Here is a 26,645-nt window from a genome sequence, read left to right as displayed (position 1 = left end):
AAGACATTATAGGTTCATCCCCAGGATGGGACAATGGATTTTGCGGCAATTTGCTATCTAGTTCCACGTTTCTCTTGTCCAAATTTAAAGTGACAAAGGTACCTATTACCGCATGGTGTCTGAATCTCATCTGCCTCCCATCCCGAACAAGAATAGAGAATTCCACAGTTCAGTGAAGACTCCTCTTTTTCAGTCTAGTTATGAGGGGAAATTAGAAAATCCATTTGGCCTTGGATCCAAGATGTATTATTCTCTGATTCAATTTTACCAGTAATTAACCTAATATTTTTATTTTTTTAAAGTAGGCTGTACGCCCAACATAGGGCTAGGACTCAAAACCTCAACATCAAGAATTACATGCTCCGGGAACCTTGGTGGCTCAGTTGGTTAAGCGTCTGCCGTAGGCTCAGGTCATGATACCAGGGTCCTAGAATTGAGCCCCACATCAGGCTTCCTGCTTAGTGGGGAGCCTGCTTCTCCCTTTCCCACATTCCTGCTCGTTCTCTCTCTCTCCGTCAAGTAAATAAATAAAATACTTTTAAAAAAAAATTATGTGTTCTACCGACTGAACCTGCCAAGTACCCCTAACCTAATATTTTAAATCCTGTGGTATATCTGTGTCCATTTTTCAATTGGTTCAGAACTTCTAGTAGTGTAAAATGATCATCTCCAAATCACACCAACAACCAAAAAAATATGAGTCTGGATCAAGTTAACAGATTAAAAAGAAACAAAACAACAAAACCTAACACAGAAACATACAAACTTCTTTCCCTTTACCATAAGTCAGTGAGGCAGCCAGAGGTACCAGGAATTATAAGATTGGGTTTTTCTGCTATTTTATCATGGAGGGTGGGAGTTTGGTGGCTCAGATTAACAAAAATATGTAACCTCCACACAGGCAAACAAAACAAAGAAACCAAAACCCAAAACCAACCAGCCAGAAGTTAAGATCTTCTTAACCTAATAAATAGCAAAAAAAAATCCTTAAGTAAAAATTTAAAATTAGGGCATGCTGGGTGGCTCACGGTTTAGCGCCGACTTCAGCCCTGGGCGTGATCCTAGAGACCTGGGATCAAGTCCTACGTCAGGCTCCCTGCATGGAGCCTGCTTTTCCCTCTGCCTGTCTCTCTCTCTCTCTCTCTCTCTCTCTCTCTCTCTCTCATGAATAAATAAAATCTTAAACAAAATTAAAATTATTTAAACCTACCCGATCCTCCCCCAAAATTATGAAGCAGCTTATAGAGGATACAACAAATAAGATTTATATGAATTTAAAATCCCATTTTTTTTAAACCCTGTTTTATTATGGTACAGTAATCTCTTGTCCTGTTTTAGACACCACAATCCTTTGATGCTCCTGTTTTCACCTACCTCTCACCAAGTACTCAAAAATATCTGGACGTTAAAAAAAAAAAAAAAAAAAAAAAAGGAAGCCTATGGTCCTCAAATAATTTCTATAAGGACCTTTTTCTATAGTGATTCCAAATAAGTCATCTTCTTTTCTATCAAAAGAACATACACCATCCAGTCTTATTTCTGACAGTGGCACCAAAAGACATTTGTATTGGAGGGCTATGATCAACTTCCAGTATTCAAAACGCAAATATTCACACATCCAACATTTCCATTTGACTATTCTCTTTCCTTCGGATTCCATTATCTAAAACTGTTTCCTTAAATCATATTTAATCCACCAAATCATTGCTAAAACATTTATACATTAACAAACTTCCTAAAATGTGTACTTCAGGACCTTTGGACCCATATTAACCAAATCTTTTTCTTCAACAATCAAATCTCAAACCTTGGGATCCCTGGGTGGCGCAGCGGTTTGGCGCCTGCCTTTGGCCCAGGGCGCGATCCTGGAGACCCGGGATCGAATCCCACATCGGGCTCCCGGTGCATGGAGCCTGCTTCTCCCTCGGCCTGTGTCTCTGCCCCTCTCTCTCTCTCTCTCTCTGTGACTATCATAAATAAATAAAAATTGAAAAAAAATATTTAAAAAAAAAACAAAACAAAACAAATCTCAAACCTTCTCTTTCCACATAATTGTCCTTTAATACTTTATCCCCCTCATAGATCTTTGTTATTTATTGAGTTCTGAAACTGTCAAGAAATCTACATATCCTGGATAGGGAAAATATTTTTCCTCATTGTACTGGTTATATCCCATTTCCTCTGAGGCTTCTGTTCATCATTCTTATTACTGCTGGTCCTATCCAAACAATTCTAAGGTCTTTTCCCCAATCTACTTCTTTCTAGCTGCCCATACATCCAATCTCTTCAAAATAATATGATGGCTTTGGTGTCCAACCTTCATATATGTCAAGTCTCAGTTCTTAAAAAAGCTACCACTCCCTTATTACATAGTCCAAACATTATCAGTTAACCACAACAACTTGTGATTTAATGTTTATCAACTTCTAATGAGAAAGCATTCCCCTTTCATCCTACTGATAAGTAAATCTAAAACTCAAAAGTCAGAAGAAAAGAATTCACATATAAAATGTCTGGCATTTGGTTCATTTTAAAGCACTTGTTATTTCATCTACATTAAAACAATGACCTTCAGTTTTAGGTTAAGAAAAATGATAAATTCTCTAATAGAAAATGTTACATTATCATTTATTCCTTTCAGAAGATCAACCCAATACATACCTCTGCAGAAAATTAGTTTCTTCTGGGTTTATCCAAGTAACAGAGAATGAATCCACTTTATTAAAAAAAAAGAAAAAGACTAAAACATGCCCTACAGACATCAATGACTCAGTATGCCAAAAGGCATAAGATTTAATTGTTAGATTACTTCCAGAAATTTAAAACTTAGGAAGAGGCTGTAGTTACCTCTTTTTGTAGATGAAGTTTGAAGCAACTGTTTGGCTTTGAGGGAAGTACGAGGCAAATTTTTCAGCCTTTGCGAAGCTGTTGAAAAATAAGGAACTGTAATATTTGCCTGGAAGGACAAGATAAAGGCTATAGCTTCTGTAAACCTGAATATTTTAATACATACTTGAAAATTTATCAAGGAACAGAAACCGTACGTACGGTGAAAATATGTTAGAATCCCAGAAGCAGAGGAATCTGAAAGTGATGCTTAGTGCATTAAGTTGGAAAGGAAAAGGGATGGAAATCTTAGTGCAAAGTGCATACTTTCAGAAATAGTTTTTTAAAGATGAGAAAATCTACAAATGTAAACCAATCAAAATATCAAAGAGAAAACAAACCACCAGCAAACATGCTACAGGATGCAAAGAATATAAAGCTAATTAAGTAAAAGTGATGAACACAAGCACACAATATAGAATAAAATAAAAGTAGTACTTGTTCAATGCAAAAAAGCAGACTTTGGCAAAGCAGTTATTGTTAGATGAACTGCCCTAACATAAAACCGTAATCTCCATACTCAAAAAGGAGAAGAAAACTCAGAACTAGGCAGGTTCTCAAGGAAATTGAAATCCAGTGGCTTTAATATACTCATCATCTTGTTATAGAATAAAACCAATTGGTACTTGAGACCTTGGGTAGTAACATATCTGGGCTGTGCAGATGTAACATATCTGGCCTGACAGGGTGCGTGTGTTCGGGGGGTGGTGCATAGTATGTGTTGGAGGAGTCAGAGCTTCTGCTTCTTAAAGTGATCAGTGAGGAATTCTAAGCTTTCTTTAAAACTCCTATTAACTGCAATGAAACTCTCAAAACTGAGCTGTAAGTTGTAGCTCAGAGCCATCCAGAGTTAAAGCTCACTAGATCCATTGAACTGAAACTCCCACACCTACCAGTACAGTTACCTATTTAAGAGGTTCTAAAACGTCACTTTACTGATTTGAAAGTTGGACTCCGTATACCTCTAGGATTTATGAGAGAGAGAGAGAGAGAGAGAGAGAGAGAGAGAGATCCCACAACCATAACCCAGCCAGTATTTAAACAATCATTGAGTTGACAAAGGAATACTTGATAATATCATCAAAGAGAATTAAGGAGAATTTCTCTTTTGCTCTACTGCTTAACTCTATCAATGCTTTTAAAAAACTATTGTTTTCTCACTGTCTGATAGCAAATATTTTTAAAGAGTAATAAATGCTATTTGATTTCAAATTTTATAGTACTCCACACATTCCTTAGCTAAATAATACAGCAATTCAGCTTAAATATTGCCAGAAGACTACTAAAAACTTCTCCAAACCTGAAAAAAAATCAGTTTTATAATTACCTCATATCTATCCCACAGAAATACAGGATCCTATCATCACTGAATATTCTCTATTTGCATATTCATACATGCTTTCAACCATTCATAGTGTCATTCATTTACTGCTACTTTATTTTCATTCTTTCAAATAGTTAATTATCTACTTTATTTCAGGTACTGTTTTAGGTACAAAGGATTCATTCTGTAGCCAACCAGATTGACAAAATTCCTACTTTCATGGAACATTCTGAAAGGAAAGGGGAAATAAAGTCAAATAGTCAGAAAGTCATAGCAGCTATGGAAAAAACCAAGTAGGGAAGGGAGAGAGGAAATGGGAGATTTAAGTTGCAATTATAAATAGGGTTATTAGGAGACTTTCCTGAGATGATATTTGTGCAAAGATCTGAAGGAAGAAAGGAAGTACACCATACAGATATCTGGGGAAAGCACTACAGACAAAAGGAAAAGCAATGGTGGAGGACTTGAGGTAAGAGTGTGCCTAGTTTATCTGAAGAACAGGAAGTGGAGTATGATTGGAATAGAATAAATGAGGGTTAAAAGTAACCATCTGTATGTACGCTGGCAATCCACAGTACCTATTAACCATTTTTTTTAGTGAGGGCTTAACATCAAATATCACCTATAATCTGTTTTGGAAAGGTCCTACTTATATTAATAGCTATGCTAATGGACTTTCTCCCTCAAGTTTCATGGGTCACAATAATAGCATCTATAACAAGTGAAAACTATGCAATGGTACTCTGAAGAATGAGACTGCAAAAAGAATCAGGCAATATACTCTAAATTTGTCTGATACAACATATCTGATAAACCTGATAAAATGAAATGAGTGATTTTCATACGATACCACATAGTTGTGTATTACCCAAATAAAAAAACTAAATTTTTATCTGAATTATCTTAATCTGATCAGTCTTCTAAAAACAAAAATCATTTTTTAAATGATAAAGTGTAGTAAACTGAAAGTCTCCAAAGTACACTAATAAGAATTCAGTGTGTTAGCTGTTTAAAAATACTCATGGTTTCCCTGGTTTCTCTAATATTTACATAATTCCAAATTAGCAAGACCCTATCATGAAAAGTAAAGATGGTACAATAAAAATATTATTCTCTCATGCTACCATTATTTAGGCCAATGTCTTCCTCCACAAACCAATTCCAAAAGCCTCTGTATTTTTGTTAAACATATACCACCATTTCCCAAGTCATTTTAGCTCAAAGTTTTCTTACTTTAATTCCATTTTGTCATCCCTGCAGTTGTTGATCTCTTCCTTTACATCCCTATTGTCTCCTAAATACCTAATTCAGATCTGCATCACCATATTTTTGGATTAGAACAGTGTCCTTTTGGGTTTCCCTACATCCAATCCTTCCACTTTTCATATACATCAAGGGAGGAGTAGTAGAAGTGCTGTCCCACTCCCCACTGCAGTGCAGACAGTGAGTGAGTGATCAGTCTGTAAGGAATTCAGAATAAAAAACCAGCTTGGTCTTTTTAAAAAGTCATCATCAATGTTCCAGGATTAATAATCAATGTTGGTGATAAAATATCCTCCCTGAAGAAAATAGTTCGTTGGCCTAAGTTATAAACAACTGCTGCAGATACCGTTGCCTTTTCATAGCATACATGTAAGATTTTTTTTTTGCATACATGTAAGATTTAAATGAACAAATGTTAATACTTATCTTTTAATGTAAATTGTATTTCACATGAAAAATAATAAAGAGAATTCCCAATTATATGGTCTCCCCTAACATGGGTGGGTTCAGCTACGTGTTTCTTTCCAGAGTAAGTCCATAGAGACGTGAAATCTAGCTCACTTAGCACAGTATGTGCGACAATAATATAGTCCTGTGGTATAATACCCTGTTAATATATTCCTATATTAACACAGCTTAAAAATAAACAGTGATGTTACGGTGATTATAAAGTCAATGAAACAGAATGTGAGTCACTTCAATTCTGTCATACGTGATTAAACTTTTTCAACCGTGAAGACATTTAAAAATAGATTTGATCCCCAAAGGAACTGAGACATGGACAAGATGGCAATTTCTGAAATTTATTGTAAAATGGAATTTTATGAATTTCTGCCAAACTTATTATGTTGATTATTTCCCTATTTGAACAGCAGTTGCTTTGTGGGGGAAAAAAACTTCCCCAATTTAAAAACTGAAGACTACTCTACAGTCAATATGACTGAAGAGAAATTGATAAATCTGGCTATACCTTGTCTTGAGCTTCAAAATGCAAAATCAATTCTGAAGAATTATTGACAAATTGCTAGAAACTAAAGCTGTACTATTCATTACTGTGACAGACTAATATGTAAAAAACATTTTCCTTTTTAAAATAAAAATGATTTAAAAATACTAACCTATCTTTTTTGTACTGTAATGTTATTATTTTTTACTGACAGTTACAAAAAAAGTTCTACAAAAGAATATTTTTCATTTCTCCAGCCATTATTATTAGAATTCATTCTATTTCATTACTATTGAATATAATTTTGTCATCTGGGGAGATGTTAAAAATAATCTCCAGATACCAAATATTAAGCAAGCATAAGCCACTATAAAAGAACATTAATCACTGCCAGGTAAAATGTCCCCTGTTCCCTCTAACCCTACAATGACATTTTGTTCTGAAACTTGTATTGCCTATAAATTCTCAGAGTCACCCTTCAGTCCTCTCCTCCTCTCCACTTCCCATCTTCTCAGTGTTACCAAGTCACATATCTTTTACTTCATTAAAAAAAAATTCATCCATATCTCATCACCTCTTGCACCAGTGCCTTTGTTCAGATATTCATTTCTTCCATGACTATACAATAGACTTTTAAATGGTTTCTAGTCTTCAACTTTAATCCATTCTTCATATTGTTACCAGAATGGATTTCCTAAGAAGTAACCTTGACTAAGTCTACCATGGCTCTCTACACTTATAGGATAAAATTCAAATTCCTTAATATATTAAGAAAACTCCCAATCTGTGCCCTATGTATCTCTCTCATCCTTCATCACTGTACCCACTAACCATTCTGCTGCACGCTATACTCTAGTCATACAAAACCACTACAATCGGGGTGCTACTCTTAAGACTTCATTACCAATTCCACTGTTAGGTAAACCTGTCTTTTCTTCATGTGGTCTCATGAGCTCCTCCTGAGCCAGCAGAGGGATATCTTCTTTCCTGAAAACCTCTTTACACTGCTGAGTTTAATGTTTCTCTTCTGTTCCCACAGAAGTTCCTACCAATCATTCCCTGCTATTGAAGGGCATGTGCTGTCTCATTTATATTTATAATCCCATTGCCTAGAACATAGTATATACCAATAATATCTGCTGAATACTTAAGGACACGAGTGAGTGATCACTGGATAAAATCCAGAGATGTGAAACTAAGCATTCAAGATCCTCCATAGTAGAGATCTAATCTAGTGGTTCTAAAACTTGAATATACTCCAGAATTAAGTGAGACACTTCTAAAAAATATATATTCTGGGTACCCATCCCAGATGTATTCACTCAGAATTTACAGAAGTACCAGAAAAACTACATTTATAAAATCTCTTTATAATTAATTGACCCACCATAGACTGCTTGTTCTTAAAAAGAAATTTTACAAATATTACATTCATTCTTGGATTAGCATATTACACAGACTTATCATGATTTATTTCTTTTGAATTTATATCTCATAATTCTGTAAAATTCAAGTGTAATCTTTTAATGTTTGGTTCCAAGTGAAATCTGCATGAGAATTCCTTCCTCATGGGCCCCAGGGCAGTCTGGTCATGCCTTGGCTACTCCCTCTTCAGTGAGGGAGTCCAGAGTAGTCCAGAGTAGAAAACTGACCATATATCTTTTTTCTGGAGGAATACTCTGTATCCTAAGCAAAAAATATTCTTCCATTTGACTAAATTTAAGTATGTGGATAAATATTACACTGCATTACTCTTTTGTGGTAGTTCACAAATCAAAGTATTTATAGTTCAATAATGCTCCAATAGAGTCATCCAGGAATATTTTCCAAGATGCCTACTCATTTGTAGTTAGGTCAGCATGATGTAATCCAAATAATTATTGGGAGGGAATCAGGGGACTCAAAGAGGGGTGGGAAGGAGGGAGTAATTTGGTTTGGTTTTGCACTTTTCTAGTTATATGCCATTGCACATATAATACATATGGATCTCTGCTTCTCTATAAGAACTGGATTGTTGTGAGGTTCAAATGAGATAATATATGTGAAAGTAAACAATTAAAAATACTAATTAGAGTTTGAGTACTAATTTTTTTAAATCAGCAGTTGTCTTGGGTTTTTTCCCTGTATTTCTGAACCAGTAATTCCTGTATCTTTCTAAAAACTAAAGTTCCCACTGAACCTCTACTCTAGTAGTCTTAGAAAGCAAGGCATTACTTAGTCTTTTGAAAAACTGTCCCTGACAAGCATTCCTTCCTTTAAATGGAGAAACTGAGAAAATGACATACATCCATGACCTCTGCAATGCTCTGGTTTTCTTAAACTTTTTAAGTTACTCACATTTCAAATATAAAAGAAATTGGTAGTAGTTATAAAAATGAAAATATATTAGAACTCTCATAATATTTATACTTGAATGTCAGCATCCACAATAATGCAGCCATAGCAAATAAGCATATAAAAACAGTGATTGGCATAGTACAAGGCAAAAGAAGTGGTCCCATAGGTGGAAATAACAGCAACCTTGCAAAGTTAGGTTCATGCAGACCAGCAAGTAAGAACCAAAGCTTTACCACTTAAGGGCTGGAAAAAATAAAAACTTAAAGAAAAACAAAAATGCAACATCTATTATACTAACCAGTTTATACAAAAAAATAAAAAATACCAATTCATGGATAAAATATATAAGACTTGCTATTATAATATTTAGAAATAATTCTATATTAAAGTAAAAAGGCTATTATGAAAACAATATATAATACACACACACTCATAGTAATTAAAAGAACACTTACATAAACACATTTCTATGGATCAAAGATAAATGTAAAATTTTAAGTAAAACAGATAATACATTACAAAGTAAAATATGTTAATTTTAAACAAAAGGCTTTAAAATATTTTTATAAAATAACTTTACTAAGTTTTAAACTTGATAATGTTCTAGGTTTACTATTTTCCAAAAATATTTTTGTGACTAGTGTGATTTTAAACTAAGTGTTTGCGGCATTTTAATTGTAAATCAGCCTCATTATAGCTATAAATATAAAATAAATATATGTAACTGAAAAAAAAATATGGTACCTTACTTTCCCTTTTACTTAAACACTGTTCAAATACTGAAATACAACACTATGTAACTGCATACATATTTTCTATTTAAAGTAAATTAGTGATTAGAATCTCATTATTTTTCCCTATATATTTTCCTTAATTATCAATTTCTGGGGAAAAAGATAAAATAGTTTCTCTACAGAAAAAAATTCTAGGGAATCAGCAAGTAAATATAATGGTAATACTACCATTAGAGAAGGATAGTAGTTATCACAAAGTTTAAGATACAGTCAATATATTTTTCTACTAACATTTTTAATCTAGGTTCTCAACCTTTTCTATTTTCTTCTATTTTTCTGAAGATTTTTTTTTTAATTTCCAAATAGCTTTGAGGTGCTAGAATAGTTCAAATAAAGAACAGACATGGCAGCATAAGGCAACAAACCTGAGTAAAAAAAGTTGGTGCTGACAATTTACTGAATAAAGTAAAGAGAATATGGATTTAGCTACCTTTAACAAAGAGCAGGTAAGCTGTCTGAAGATATAATCATGTAAAGTTTTGAAAAATTCAGAACAATTCAAACTAAGCATAAAAGTACAAATACAAATGATGTTTTGGATTTTCTGGGCATAGGCTATAAAAGTATAGCTTATAATATGCATGATTTTTATTGCTCACTCTCCTTAATGAGACAAAATTTTCTTTCCTGTTGTATTAACATCGTGGATTGCTTTTTGTTTCAGGCAAATATACCAAGGGAGGAAAAAAAAAAAACAGAAACACAAAATCCTCAAGGGCCAAATTAACTTAATTTGCAGACTTAGAGGCACAGAAGTTATCATTCGCCATTTCAACATAACTTAAGAGTTAAAATTGTAATTTTATTTTTAAAGTTTTTGTGATTCCCTATTTTCTATACCATTTAAGCATTTATGAAATATACCATATGAGTATCATAATGGCAATCCTACTTAAAGTAGTTTGCAAGACCTGGAATACTAGAGTAGTTTAAAATTTAATTTGATTTGGTTCAAAAACATGTTGCACACATCCATCTGAATAAATGAAGGACACAAAATCTCTAGGTAACAATTTTCCACAGTGCCTTAAATTTTAGGGTTCATTTTAATTTCTAGATAGTTTTAAATCTTAGTTCTAAATCATGGATGTGACAAATCTCTCTTGGTAGACTTGGATTCTTGAGCACAATCAACAGGGGTGTGAATCCTAACTTGCCACCTGTAAGTTGTATGATCATAGATAAGTTAATCATTCAAAACTTCTATTTCCTAATTTGCAAAATGTTTTAATAATCGTACCTACTTCATAGAATTGTTCTGAGGATTAAACAGGACTATGTATGGTACAGCACAATGTGAGTTTCTGTAATATAAATATCATCATATACAATAGAAAATAAGGAAAAATTTAAATCATTTGTGTTCAAATGTACTTTTTCCTGGCCTGTTTATTTTTGAGTCACCAAGTAACAGCAGTTTAACACAAAATACACAAAGTCAGCTAAACACAATAAAGCCAAGGAAGAGTGTAAGGGAATTAAAAAAATAAATGTTTTCAAAGTTGTATTACTCCATAAAAAAGTTATATAAATGAACAATCAATAACCTCGTATTTGTGCCACTTCTTTATAGCTTTGAGGAAATGAAGGAACACATCACAGCCACCATTTCAAATGGTGACAAAGGAGCTGTGTCAATCAGACCACAACACTGATATGAGTTCTGGGATACCAGGGGTGCATATTGAGCATTTCTAAAATTAGAGAAATAACTGTGATAGTTTGTTTAAACCTGCTTTGATTATGTGCTCATATCTACTGGAGTTAACAAGTAACATTCTTTGGAAAGTGTTCAATTCTTTTTTAATTACCTGTACACTAAAGTATACAGTATCCATCTATTCCCATATCACATCTTGGCTCAGTCTGGCTACTTTGTCTTAGAAGTTATTTCTGCATGATTCTCTCTGATTTTTGTTTATGGTGCATATGTCTCCTTCATTCAATAGACTCAAATCAACCCTTCTTTTCCATCAGGTAACCTTCAACATTTTTAAAAATGAATTTCTGTATTTGCTGGAGTATTTTGTTCATTGAAATTTAACATGTTTTGATTATGCTAGTATTTTTTGCAGGATCATTATTGCTTTTTATTAATGTTCTAGTAATAAAGCTGACTGGGTTTTAAGCTGTTTGTTCCAAGACTATTTCCCACAAAAATTTTATCATTTTTAACATGTAGGTTTTTAAGGAATATACATATACACACATGTTATGTATAAAATTATTTTTTTAAAACAGGTAGACTTTGCTTATTTTAAAATTCTGGTGAAACTAGTTTCATACAAGTAGGTATCTTATAGAAACAAATTTTAAATTTGAATATAGCTATGATTATAGAAAATAATCGTTACATTTCACTACAGATACGGTTTAATACAGCTATTCAACACAAAATTACTATCTATAATTTTCATTTTCCTTTAAATAACTGATACATAAAAGATACTTACTGGCTGAAGCCTGAGGTTGCATGCGAGGTATTCCTCCATTTGGCACTTGAAAATTTGAGTCACTTCTGCTACTTTTCACTGAGTCAACTTGTGTACTAGATGTTCGGGACAGGTTTGGAAGACTGCGTCTTAGTTTTTCTAGAATAGAATTTAATGAAAAAAAATCAAGCTATTCTTTTATTTTTTTTTTTTATTTATTTATTTTTTTAGGAAAGCTATTCTTTTAGATGAAAACAGTTAAAATACTAATTGGGATTCACAAATCAAATTATTTAAGCATTCTGCATACTTTAGAACAGTTAACAGGAAGTACATGTCTTATAAAATAAACAACTCAACCTAGGTTCTATAAATGAGAAGAACCTTTAAAAAGAACCATAAATTAAATCAAAATCTATATACAGACCACTTCACGAGTAGGACAAAGCAACGCTAACATAATCAAGTAAAACTAAATTCACTTCTTTGTTTGTGTATTCATTCACTAGTAGTAATAAAATGGTAAACTGATTAAACTCTTGATTTACTTTTCTGAAATATAAAACTTTGATAAAAATTGTGTTACTTTCATATGAAATATGAAGGACAATGGTTTTTCCAAAAACATTCTAATTACCTTCATTTTTAACATTGCTTGTCTGTAAATCTGTGGGATGACCTTGAAGTGAAAGGCGAGGTTGTTGTAAGCGGCTAATCATAGGCTGTGGGGACACTCTACTATATTCTATTCCTCGAGCAGGAGATCGTGAACGAGGTGAATTTCTGGGTGACTGCTTAGGTGATGGTCGAGGTGAATTGCGTGGTGATGGTGAAAACCTGTTAACAGCAGGGTATACCGCATGATGCATATTGTCATCTTCATCATCTAAACTTTGCGCATCAAGTTCCTGATCACTAAAAGTACCCCGTCTTGTAGAATTGCAAGATGAACCAGAACTGCGCCGAGATGTAGTGGCTGCATACTCTTGTCGAAGACCTGACAACAATGAATATGTTATTTCATTTCTTTAGGTATATTTTTAAACATTTAAATATTTTTGAAGTTTAAAAGCAAAAGAGTATCCCTGAGAAATCCAAACAGTATAAAGTGTAAAGGAAAATCCCTTTCCACTTGAATCATCTTACACATTCTCCCACATAATGATGCCTAAAACACTTATAGATTATTTTTTAAATGAATGAAATTCTATAAGCCTTTGCCCAATCCAACATTTTCTTCTTGATTTTGAAATCTATATTAGAGGTAGAATCATAAATTTAAAAATATTTCTACTCCTAAAGACAATAATTGAAATTTGAGATCAACATTTAAGAAATGTTGAGTGAAAATAAATACTATCCAACCAAAGAAAAGAATACACCAGTGGATAAATAAACTCCCTGGATACTGAATTCTTGGAATTGATATTATCGATGAAGGAAACTTCTATCCCATCCTCAGGAATTCAATACTTGGGCATAAATGAATTTCAATTGCTTCATGACTCAAGAGACTTCTGTAAAACGAAGCTTAAATTCTAAGCCATCAAGTACAAATTTTCAGAGCAGTCCCCTATGAATCTTGACACCTCCAGAAACACCCAGGGAAATTTAGGCCCTTCAAATAGTATAAAAACTTCTAAAACAGAAACAAATGTTGATATATATTCAGTGAAGAAAAAAATTACTATTCAAGAAAAATAGAGAATTTAGCTAATATTTTGAGCAAGTCCTGCTAACCATGGACAATCTAGTTTAAAATATCTCTACTATTTGAGTAGTATTCAAACTATTATGATGGGTACTCATATTCAGATAGTGCTATCAATATGGTACCCACAGTAGTGGCTGAGAATCACACCAGGGTATCTATAAAACTGCAGATTCCTGGGGCCTTTCTGGCCCTTCAGTCAAGTTACAAGTTTCACTAGTAACTGACAAGTTAGTGTTTCATTACAACAAACATGGTAGTAATAAACTCACCTAACAAAAGACAGCAGACCGAAGAAAAGCACTGTTTTAGCTAAGAAAAACACAGATCCCAAAGCAGGCCCTCCAGTACTAGGGAGATCCTAAGGAAGCAACAATCACCATAGGATTGTATGTTTCTCATATTAAAAAAAAGAGGGCTTAACCAAGCAACAGCCAAAATCTGTAGTTCTACATTTCTGTTAAAAACAAAACAAAAACCCCCAACTCTGAGGAAACAGTATTTTAAAACAAAAATCATTCATTTAAAAAAACCTAGCATTTTCAAGGAGTATCAGACATATTTTTAGCATCTTGTTTTTTATTAGCTGGAAAAAGAAATATTTGTGCATGTGGATGGCTTAAAAGAAAGATTAATAAGGCTAAAATGTCTTTTACTTATTACCAAAACATAGTATGAAAGTGACAGCAAATAGCTGGTTGAGTTTCTAGCAAAATACTGGGGTCAAAAAATAAATAAATAAATAAATAAATAAATAAATAAATAAATAAATAAATAAAAAACAAACAAACAAAATACTGGGGTCTAAAAAGTCAGAGTTCAAAGAAGAAATGAATTAACTCAAAGTCATAGTGAGGAAGCATTCTTTGTTCTTTCACATCCCTGATAAAAACTAGCTCCTCACTACTGACAATGCCACAGTCTCAATGAGAAGTTATACAAAATTAAAGAAAAGGGTACCATATTATTAGTTATTAGGGCTCAAGGTAAATAAAGGAAGCACCAAATCTTTCTATTTTTCTAAAAGAAGCTGTGTAAAAATGGAAAATGAATCTGCAGAATAACATTCTGCAGATTCTTAATGTTATAGCTTAGTAACTTAAAACTTACTATATATCTATATAAAAGGGCCTAAAACAAAGTATTTCAACTAAATTATAGCTATGCTCCATCACTCTCAGCCAATGGTCAACACTCTGAAATGAGTGCTTCAAGAATCTTTTCATTGTCAAGGTTAAAGGGGTCACTTCAGAGAGACTGCTTACTTCACAGTTAAGCTTCTGGTATTTCAAATGTACAGGCAAACCATAATACTTTATTAAATATATAAGACACGCCCATCCTCTCTAAAAGTCTTTTAAAAATATGTACCATTTTTAGTAGAGTTTGTGAAAGTACTTTACATGTTCAAGTTTTTTTGTTTCTTCAGGTTGAGAATCCTTTTATGATCTCCTAAGGATGACACTGCGATTTTCTTAGCCTATTTTCACTTACTCTTTTCATTCCTCATCTTTATGTACTCACGTTTTGTATGCTGAAATATTTTTTTCAAATATTTTATATACAAATGTGAAAAGTGCAACTATATAAATAAGAATAAATGGTCATTCGTATAAAAAAGAAATGTATAGGCAAGAATAATACTATCACCACCAACTGACAATGAGAGCCAGGGCATCCATAACCCTTAAAATAGTATGAAAAATTCTGTGCATATGTACATTTTGGGGATGACAGGGATATAATTTTTATTGGATTCTCAAAGGCATCTGTGACCTAAAAAGTTGCAAGGACAACTCTGCAAAGCAATATCATATGCTTTACCTCATTTAATATCATAATTCCAGCTTTCTCAGAAAGGTCTTTTTTTTTTTTTTTTTGTAGTCTATACCATATATTCTAAGAGTGGTGACATTTGCCCACAAAGGGGAAAAATTGTTTCCTGGGTATGAAAATAATCTTAGCTATCATAATAATTTATGGTCCTCATGTACAGAAAAAGATACAGAGTATTATCTGTGGTATTAAAATTTTATGGTGGGGGGTGGGAGGCAAAAAAAGGGGAAAAAATGTCTGAAAAGGCTCTTTGGGGGGCCAATAATGGAAAAAGGTTGAGAAACACTGGTTTATACTAAGAAAACACAGAGTAATAGAGTAATAACTACTCTAGAGAGTTCCTGCGCAAGTGACATGCAGGGTATGGTTATCAGTCATTGAAGCTGAGTATTACCTGCCTTTCTTTGCTCCTCACCCAACAAACTCTTCTCTATAAAATGAAGTTTGAAAATAAGTTAATGAACAAGCAAGTCTGTATGTTGAATAAGCCTCTGAAATTTCCACATTTCTATTACTATTCCACAACACCGTAAGACCTATTTAATAACCCCAACAAAATTACACCTCAACTGGACCTCAACTTTAACAATTAAAATACTTACTTTCTTCCTGCATCCGAGCTAGAATCTGTACATCGGTTACATCATTTAGCTTATAATTGGATCCAATAGAATCTTCATCTAATTCTGAAGCACTTAACTCACTGTCTATAGAGGATTGTGGGCTGAGTGGAGGATTTCTGTCTGATGAACTTTTCAAATTACCTTAAAAAAAAAAAAAGATTCGAACTTTGGTGAAACAAAAACTGAATAAGTATCTGTTCTAATTAACTTGATACTAAATCTTTGATTCAGTTCACCATATTTTGCCGTTTGTTTATATAATTCCCAAATTATATAAACAATTGAAATAAAATATTGAAATAAAAAATTAACCTTATTAAGATTGAAGAGGGATGGGGCACCTGGCTGGCTCAGTGGTGGAATGTGTGACTCCTGATCTCAGGGTTGTACAATTCGAGCCCCATGTTGGGTGAAGAGATTACTTAAAAAAGTAAAAAAAAGTAAAAAAATCTTAAAAAAAAAAAAAAGAGCAAAGAGGGCTGCAGGGACTCCTGCATTTGTCATGGTATAAAAACAAAACATTTTCATTTTAACTATGAACTATCTGTCTTCTTATGAAACAATTACATTTTTATCATAGTGCCTTGCAAGTAGGTGGTGTTCAATAACATGTTAGAGGATTCGAACTTTTATAAGAAAGCCAATAAAAATGCTCATAAACAGATGAATTTATGATGTGTTTTTTCCTCTCAAATTCATTGTCATTAGCCAACACTATCATCTTTTTTCCCCTGAATAAAAGCATCTACTTTTCCTAAGCAAGAAAACTGTAATTTGAGGAAAATCAAGATTCTTTAGAGATTTAGGAACAAAACAAAAAAAAAGAATACTAGGTTTATTTTTCCTACATTATGCCATGTTTACAAAATTCTTTTGTCAAACTAGTAATGAGGATCCAAAGAATCCTCTAAAGTTCTGTAGTGAAGCACAAAGATGGAAAAATAACAAGATAAAAAAAAGCATTTAATCACTCAAAACAAAAGGGGATAGAAGACAGGTCAGAGGAATAAAGGATATACATATCTATGAGTCTAACTTATTTGTAATGAAGTGCTTTCATCAGATCAATTTCTGATGAAGAATAAAATTCCAGCACTGTCACTAATATCTCTCTTTCTTTCTTTCTAGATTTTGTTTATATGAGAGAGAGAAAGAGAGAGAAAGCACAAGCAGGGGGACTGGCAGGCAAAGGGAGAGGGAGAAGCAGGCTCTTCACCAAGCAGGGAGCCCTGACTCAGGCTCAATCCTAGGACCCTGGGATGATGACCTGAGCCGAAGGCAGATGCTTAACTGACTGAGCCACTCAGGTGCCCTATCACTAATATTTCTAATACAGATTTATTTGAAATGCTTGTTTCCCAGAATTTTTTTATCATAAAACTCAGCTTTCACTGAGTGTTGTAATTAATGAACCCCTAAATTCTACACTTGAAATCAATTTTTTAAATATGTTAACTAACAAGAATTTAAATAAAAACTTGAAAAAGTCAGCTCCAACATGAAAGGAACATAAGAAGAACAAAATCGTTAATGTTTATATTATCAAAAAGAACATAGTACATATGAAAAGAAAAGTACTACAAAGCCAGGCTCAAATAGTGTCCAAATAAAATTCTTTAAGTTCAACAAATATTTTTAGTATACAGTCAGAAGTGAAATAATAGCGAGTAACAACTTATATATAAAGCAAACAGCAGGCTCAAAAAAGTCATTAGACTAGAGAAAACACAGGTCAAAAATCTGAAGTGGCTAACAATAACCTTAATTTTTAAAGAAGTTGTAATAATTAGCCCCAATGAAAGCAGCAGTTAGTTACTAGTGAGTGATTTCGGAAGAACAGTAAGCTAGAGAATAACCTTTCAGGTCACAGAACCACAGCAAACATTCTTTCCCGCAATTACAGCAGTCTATCCTTCCCCTATAATTTAGGGCTTGCTCTTTCAGCACATTCACATACAGCCTTACATTATTATTTCAGTCTGATATCAAACCTTATTAAATAAAGCTTAAATTGTTTAACAAAGTAAGTAAAATAAGAGCTCTTCTTTTTAGTTTTTACAACCCAAACTATTCAGTAAGTTAAAATAAGAGCTCTTATTTTTAGTTTTTACAACCCAAACTATTCAGTAAACATCTACTTGTTTAAAGAATCAAACTTGTTAATCTAATCAAGCAATATCTAAAAACTCTTAAGTACATGCCAAATAAAACTTTATGGACATAATCTAGTTTATCTGTATCCCTGGTGCCTAGAATAGTACCTAATGCTCCTCACTGATATTTTTCTCTAACCACTTAAAAGTTTCATAAATAAAAGAACTTAAACAACTGATGATTAAGTTATTTTTTGCGGCAGGGCAGTAAATTCTTTTAATTATTCCATATCATTTTCTCCTTACCTGAATTTCCAGGAAGTATTAGCTGTTTGACTATTGGAGGTCGGACTGGGGTTGAGGATGGAGAATTGAAACCACTGCTGTATGGGCTACTTGCATTCGGACTGTAAGGACTCGTGTAACTCATGGAGTTGAAAGGATTATTATATAAATTCTGCCTCTTGAGAGCTGTGTTAATGAGAAGGGGAGAAATCAAATTTAATAACTGAGAAAAGTTAATATTTTACTTAAAAACTTTTCTTAATGGGAAATTCATTAAGTCATTATCTCAATTTAAATACAGAAACCTTATTGTAGTGGGAGAAAATACATCATATTAAGAATTCCAACAATATCTTCTATTGTACTACACAAAACAGCAGCCACCACAAAAAACAAAAATAGTATCACAAGGATATCATCTCAACAAATTATGAACCATTAAATTAATTTACTCCTGTCTTGTTAGAAAGTTTCTTCCAACTGTATCAACCCCGAATAGCCTTAAAAAATAAAATGAATGAAAAAAGTATATTTGTGTTTTCTCATTTTTCAGTAACAAACATGTATTGCAAAGAAAAAGGGGGGAAAGCCCTCTATGAAATAATAAGATTTAAAACAGTCTTTCCAAAATTTGGATTTTTTGAAAAACTTAAGCAATACTGACTACTTAGTCCAGGTTAACGTCAAACATGTGAGAATTCTCTTTTTAAAAATAAAAAGTGGGATCCCTGGGTGGCGCAGCGGTTTAGCGCCTGCCTTTGGCCCAGGGCACGATCCTGGAGACCCGGGATCGAATCCCACGTCAGGCTCCCGGTGCATGGAGCCTGCTTCTCCCTCTGCCTGTGTCTCTGCCTCTCTCTCTCTCTCTGTGTGACTATCATAAATAAATAAAAATTAAAAATAAATAAAAATAAAAAAAACAAAAATAAAAAGTTTCCCCTTTACCCTAGTTTGACTCAAGGAGAATACTTCTGCCAAAAAAGGAAAAAAAAAAAAAAGTATGCTATACATGCAAAATTACAGAAACAATAAAAAGTAGAAGATATTGAGTGTAATTATATACAAGAAAAATCAATACTTAAAATAGTATTTCTTTCTTCTATTCTAAAATCCCTAGCTTATTCAATATTTCTGACCATTGGCAAAGCAAAATGTAGAACAGTTACACAAATGTGACATGGCACTATTTTTCAGAAGGCTTACAACCAACTAGTGCAGGCAGGAAAAAAAAAAAAATGATTTTGGGACAAAGTGAAATGAGTACAATCATAAAGGTGCAAAGGGCTGTGGAACTTTTGAAATAGAAGTAATTCATAATAACAGAGAAACTAGGTAAGGCCTTTTGGAATGAGGTGCTGGAGCAATCTTGAGAGGATGAGCAGCAATCTGACAGACCACTGAAAATGAGGCAAGTGTGGACTTTCACCCGTGTTTATAACAGGAACAAAAGCAGTGCCTTGACAATACACAGTGTGTTCAGGGAATAAGACTGAGTAACACAGAAAGGTCAAGCACATAGGAAATAGGAAAACACGGCTGGGCTAGGTTCATGGAAGTCCTGGAAACAATGCTCAGGAAAATGAACTTTATTCACCATCGGTGAATTTTGAGCAAGAGAAATATGATGCAATCAGTTTAGGAAGAAAACTGATGGACATTTTTATGTTAAATAGATGAGACTGAACTAGGCAACAGAGGTGACAATATTTAAAAAAAATGGGTATTAAAAACTAAAAGGATTGCTAAAGGAAAAAAAAAGATGATGACTAAAGTTTCTGGTTTGCCTACTAGGCAAAGCAGTGCTTTAGAGGAGGAAACATTTTCTGTTGAGTTGGATGGTGTAGTAAGTCGGACACTATGGTTTTGTCTATATTCACCATGAGACAATATGTCACACTTAAACACATTTAATATGTAGCATAATCTCCGCAATACCAACCTGAGCACAAATTGGGGTGCTAATTTCTTTCCCTTTACTCTTTAATCTCCTTTTAAGCTTATTCTGTTCTCCTTGGTTATTCGTTTAATCAGTAGCATTTGAGGTCCTCAGCCCTTTTATCTTCTGATCCTGTGTCATATTCCTTCTCCTAAGAAATCTCATTCATAACCCTGACATCAATTATCTCTATTCCAAAAACAGCCTATTATTTATATCTCCAGTCCTAAGTTTACCTGGCTTCGGTCCCATGTGTGCTGCCCATTTAATGTCTCCCCTATGGGTATGGCAAATATACCTCAGGGCCAAAATTTCCAAATTTGAACTCATGATTTTCCCACTAACACTGAATTCTCTTCCTGAATTTCTTACCTGAAAATAATTAATAACATTCATGCAACATGCAAAATTACAGAAACAATAAAAAGTAGAAGATATTGAGTGTAATTATATACAAGAAAAATCAATACTTAAAATAGTATTTCTTTCTTCTATTCTATTCTAAAATCCCTAGCTTATTCAGTATTTCTGACCATTGGCAAAGCAATGAAAACTAGATCATTGTTGATACTTCCTGAAAAACTAGAAAAACTAGATCATTGTTGATACTTCTCCCTCATTTCCTCAAATCTCATTCATTCATTTTTCCTATCACATCTTTTCATCTTCACTACCATCAACACATGCTGCCTGGCTGTCATTACCAACTTCCCACAAAAGCACCCTAGGTTCATTCACTTTTGGCTTTCTCCAATTTACCCTCCATAGCTGTAGCTAAGCAGGACCTTAACCAAAATGCAAACCTGGTCATGTCTTCCTGACCATATACACCACACCCCTGAATAAAACCCTCCAATATCTTTCCATTGCTTTTAGAATAAAGTCCAAAACCTTTAACATAACCTATAAGGCCTTGCAAAGTCTGGCTCCTACTATCTTTCTGGTCATATCTCACATCTCTCCCTTCCTTAGTTTTCTCCAGCCAACACTCTGGCCTGTTCCAGGTGTTCATGTGTGGGCCATTCCCATGCTCCCACAGAGCCTTTAAACATGCTGTCTTCTCTACCTCGAATACCTTATTTCCTCTTTCACCTTTCCCCTTCAATCACTCATATTTTCCTGAAATACGGTTTTTAAAAAATATTTTATTTATTCATGAGAGACACACACAGAGGCAGAGACATAGGCAGAGGGAGAAGCAAGCTGCCTGAAGGAAGCCTGATGCAGGACTTGATCCTAGGACCCCAGGATTACAACCTGAGCCAAAGGCAGATGCTTAACCACTGAGCCATTCACGTGCCCCCTGAAATATGTTTTTTTTTTGTATGTTTATTTATCTATTGTCTGCCACCCCATTAGAATATAAGCTCTGGTCTATTTTATTCATTGCAATATCCTCAGAGGGAACAATAACTAGCATATAGTAGGTTATGAATATATAGTACTGAATGATGAAAATTCCTAACTGTAAAATATACTTAAATTATTTCTAAGATGAGATAGAGTACTGGAAAATTATTCCTAAAGATATTTTTAATAAAGGTCTAAATAATGACACATAGAGAACACACTGTGTTCTAAAGGTCTAAATAATGACACAGAGAACATGTGTTTTAATAAACAAAATAAGCAATTTTTAAGTACATGGCTGTCAAGTAAACACAAGCAGACACAAGACAAAACAAAACCAACAAAACAAACAGAAAACCTATTTAAGATTAGTAACATCAATTCCTCACTATATAAGTATTCCAAAAAAAATAGTAACATTCTGAAGAGATTGAGAGAAATTCCAAGAAGGAGTCAATAATACTTTTCCTACATTTCTACCCACACTGGCATGCTATATTAAATACCATAGTGACAGACACATTTTGTCAGCTTTGTGAATGCTATTAAACAAAAGAGCATAAAAGCAATCTGAACTAAAATGCCAAGTTAAAAACAAAAAACAGTAACATTTGAACAGGGAAGGAAAATGAATACATTTACTAAATACCTACTATGAGCCAGAGAAACTTATTAGGCTCTTTTATAAACATTATTGTCTACTCCTTAAAATAACCTTACAAGGTTCATCATTCTTATGAGAAAATTGAGTTCACACAAGTTAAATAATGCTAAGAGTCACTCAGTAACAAAGTGCTAGAACGAGAATGAGGTCTCTTAGGTTTTCGGCCTGTACCTTCCAATCACATCAGAATTTCCCAAAGGTGGTGAGATGATTTTAGATGATACCAAGCCTGTATTTTCATAGTTATTTGTTTTAGCTTGTATTGGGAGAAGAAAACCTACTGCATAAAACCCATTATTTCATGGATATTACTTTCTTAAGATTTTTTATTTATTCATTTGAGAGAGAGAGAGTGAGAGAGCATGCATGCAAAAGCAGGGGAGAGGGTCAGAGGGAGCAGCAGACTTTCAGCTGAGTAAGGAGCCTGTCTCTGGGCTCAATCCCAGGACCCCGGGACCATGACCTGAGCTGAAGGTAGGCCATAACTCACTGAGCCACCCAGGTGCCCCCATGGATATTATTCTTTAGGATGAAGAAAAATAAAAATGAAAAGATTGGGAGGAAAAAGCTATTAAGTAACAGCACAGGGTTATGTACATGACATGCTCGCACAATGAGACTCAAAAAACACTACCAACCAAAGAAGTGCCTTCCTAAAAACATACCTGCTCATCATTTACCTGGTTTTTTTTTGTTTGTTTTTTTTTTAATTTATGATAGTCACACAGAGAGAGAGAGAGAGGCAGAGACACAGGCAGAGGGAGGAGCAGGCTCCATGCACCAGGAGCCTGATGTGGGATTCAATCCCTGGTCTCCAGGATCGCGCCCTGGGCCAAAGACAGGCGCTAAACCGCTGCTCCACCCAGGGATCCCCATTTACCTGTTTTTGATTAAAGAAAAGAGATGAATTTACAAGTAAAATTACAGACATACCTGACATAGTTTGATCAAGTTTGTGGATAAGAGACTTTTTAGCACATTCAACATCAGGACTTGGGTAATCCAAAACTTGCCTGCACCAAACTAATGGACTGACTGATTTCTGCAATGGTGTTAGTTTTTTCTTTGGTGATGAATACAGCCTAGAAGAAAACAAAAACAAAAAAAGAGTAACATTCATTATTAAGCACAAGGTTATAAGATAGAGATCCTTTCGGACAGATTTAAATTGGGAGGGGCAGCACTGTAGGTGCCAAGGAGTATCTTTAAAATCATCCATATTTTACTTTATACATAAAAAGAAAATGATACTAAAACAAGCAAAATTAACCCAAATTTCAAATATTAAATAAACCCAAATGAAACCGACTGTCCAATCCTAAAATATCTTATTTTTCTGTTACCTTCCTTACAAAAACTATGGACAAACATCTGTCTTTACAATAGTTTTTTCTGTTTTCAGTAGTATTGGACCAACTCCCTAATACAACCATATTATTAAATATTATCTAGGAGACAGAATGAAGAGATAGTTTTCCACTTCCCAGTTCTCTTCCTGCCTCAAACCACACAAAAACCTACCACTAGTAATTCATTCCTTTTAGTTAAGCAGTACCCACTCTGTAGCCCTCTTTTTAAACCATGATATATCAGAGAAAAATAATACTTTAAATCCTTGGTAACAGTATGACTCCATCTATAAAATTCACTTCAGTCTTGGGAAAGAATAGGACAGTATTTTATAAGCTCCTGTGGAAGGTATTAAAAAAAAAAAAGTGAGAAGACACGGGAGGTAAACACTTAAATTTTCTACTTCATAGTTTTTTCCTCAGATTGGTCTAGATTATGTCAATTGATAGTGATTTATTTCAAATATGATGCCATATGAAAAATGTGAAGTTACTTGAATTTTAACCAGAGTGGTTTTCAAATTAAGATATTTAAGTGGAATTAATGAAGTAAACAAAAGTATACTTTGATTTACCCACATAGTTAAATATCTCAATAAGATCAGGAGTTAGCAATTTCACATTTTACATTAATCAAGTTAGGGCAATAAAATGAAGCATCTTCTGATGTAAATATTTAAATATATCTGTACCAGACTTGATGAACTTTCTAGTGACACTATATACATTTTCTATCCCTTTTCTCATCTCCCCTTAGGTGTGTCACTCACATCAACTATTTAGCTCTGATTAAGATAATTAAGACTAATAGAGTGAATAATCATTTCTCTAGAAATGATAGAAAATTTTAAGGTGCTTTTAGAATATTTAAAAAGACAGAATCTACTATAAACTAAGTGAATAAAACAATAATTCAAAATAAATCACAGATGATGAAGTATCATCATCTCTCCTATACCCCATGAAGGGTAGCTTTCCTATTTTTGTCAATGGCATCATAATTCTTTCAGTTATAAAGGCTAAAAACTTAAGAGCAATTTTGGATTCCTCTGTTTTATTTCCTACCTTCAATAATCTGTCACCAAGTCTTGCTAATACTACATGCACAAACTACCTTTTCACCCACTGTTCCTATATTCACTTCCCTAACTGGCAATAGAGACTGCTCCTTCCTTCCACTAACAGATAAAAGTTAATGTAGCAACCTGTACATTCCTAGAGTGACGAAAAGAGGGAGACTGATTCAATTAATCCTGAGTATGCCAACTATCTCTTATCACTCTCTCCTCTTATTTCAGTGTCTGAAATCTAAAAACGGAGGGTTGTGGCCCAAATGGTATTGGCACAAAATTATTCTTCAGTCAAGGAATCTTTGACTGACGTACTTCTAAGCCTACCAAAGAACACATAAACTGGGTTGTAACTTGTAACTGGATTCTCTTTTATCAAGACCAAGGTGTTTTAGTCCCTGAATTTTAAAGAAAATCCCAAATAAAAAACATTTGAGTAACTATACATATTATTTCTGTTTATTGCAAACACATAGACTTCAAAATAACTTTTGCCTGCTAAAAGCATTTTTCTCATTCTGGCACTTTTGAAGTTTTTGAATAATATTTGGTTTAATTAAGAGAGACTTAGTTCTGATGGACGCTGCTAGGGTATCGATGGCTAATGCAATTTACAACATGTTGAGATTAGTCAAGCTTTTACTTGCCAAGAAAATTCAAAACCTATAACTTCATTACCCTAATTCTGCTAAAATTAAGTCATAAGGCCTCCAGCCCTAACCAGCATCAACAATGTAGGAGGCAAGGGGAAATGAGCACCTCATTTCCCTTTCCCAGTCCTCTACATGTCAGTAGAGCCCAGTATAGAGCTTACTTTACACCCCATCTATCTGGAAGAAGGGAGTGTGAGCCAGGGCTCCACTTTTACTGACATGATGCCAACATGGCCTGGCAGGGAGCTCAACATCTATCCCACTCACTACATCTAAACAACACTGTCGTCTAAAAAAGAAGAAACATGTTTATGAGTCTCACAACATAACACAATGTCCAGGATGCAACTAGAAATCACTCATTATGCCAAAAAAATGTTAAAGCAGGAAAACAGAATATACTTGAATCAAATTGAAAACAAAAAGCAAAATGGCAGACATGATTAATTACATTAAATGTGAACAGACATAAATAATCCACTCAAAAGACAAAGATGGTCAGACTGGATTAAAAAAAAAAGACCCAACTATGTTATCTACAGAAGAAATATCTTAGATTCAAAGTCACAAGTAGGTTGAACTAAAAGAGAATATATACCATGCGAATAGTAACCATAAGAGAGCTGGAGTTTAAGAAATATTACTAGTAACAAAGAGAAACATAAAAAAAAAAAAAAAACCCCAGCAGGAAGGTATAACAATCAAATATAAAGATACTTAATAAAAGTAGTAGAATAAAAGAAGAGACAATTGAGAAATTTTATTTGGAGTTTTCAATAGCTCCCCTTTGCTAACTGAAAAAAGAGCTACGTGGAGAAATCAGTAAGGATACAGAAATCTTGAACATTATCAATCACTTTTACTTTACTGACAATTAGGGGGCACTCCACCCATCAATAATAGAATACAAGTTCTTTTTTAAGTGCACATGGAACATTTTTCAGGTCAGACCAATTCAATCATGAATAAGTTTCTGAATTTAAAATACTTGAAATTCTTCAAAGTTTGTTTTCTGGCTACAATGCAATTAAATTAGTAATCAACAAAGAAATTTAGTAAATCCCAAATATTTGGAAATTAAACAACACACTTA

At 33.7% G+C, this 26,645-nt stretch overlaps 1 protein-coding gene across 2 annotated transcripts in view; it reads right to left on the bottom strand.

The window, feature by feature from the left end:
* SLAIN2 (SLAIN motif family member 2) overlaps nucleotides 1-26,645 on the bottom strand; it is a 78,440-nt gene that overhangs the window by 27,566 nt on the left and 24,229 nt on the right. The window contains exons 2-7 of one of the 2 annotated variants that reach the window (XM_077847946.1): nucleotides 23,414-23,562; nucleotides 18,552-18,716; nucleotides 16,132-16,293; nucleotides 12,620-12,979; nucleotides 12,004-12,141; nucleotides 2,848-2,925 (exon numbers count right to left, since the gene is read on the bottom strand). In XM_077847946.1, the coding sequence (XP_077704072.1) occupies nucleotides 2,848-2,925; nucleotides 12,004-12,141; nucleotides 12,620-12,979; nucleotides 16,132-16,293; nucleotides 18,552-18,716; nucleotides 23,414-23,562 (1,052 nt within the window). The remainder of the gene's footprint in view (nucleotides 1-2,847; nucleotides 2,926-12,003; nucleotides 12,142-12,619; nucleotides 12,980-16,131; nucleotides 16,294-18,551; nucleotides 18,717-23,413; nucleotides 23,563-26,645) is intronic. The other variant, XM_077847947.1, reaches the window with a different exon arrangement.

Source organism: Canis aureus, chromosome 14, assembly GCF_053574225.1.
Source record: "Canis aureus isolate CA01 chromosome 14, VMU_Caureus_v.1.0, whole genome shotgun sequence".
Classification (NCBI taxonomy): Eukaryota; Metazoa; Chordata; class Mammalia; order Carnivora; family Canidae; genus Canis; species Canis aureus.
Note: the sequence above shows the minus strand (reverse complement) of the source record. Positions and strands in the feature narration are given on the sequence as shown.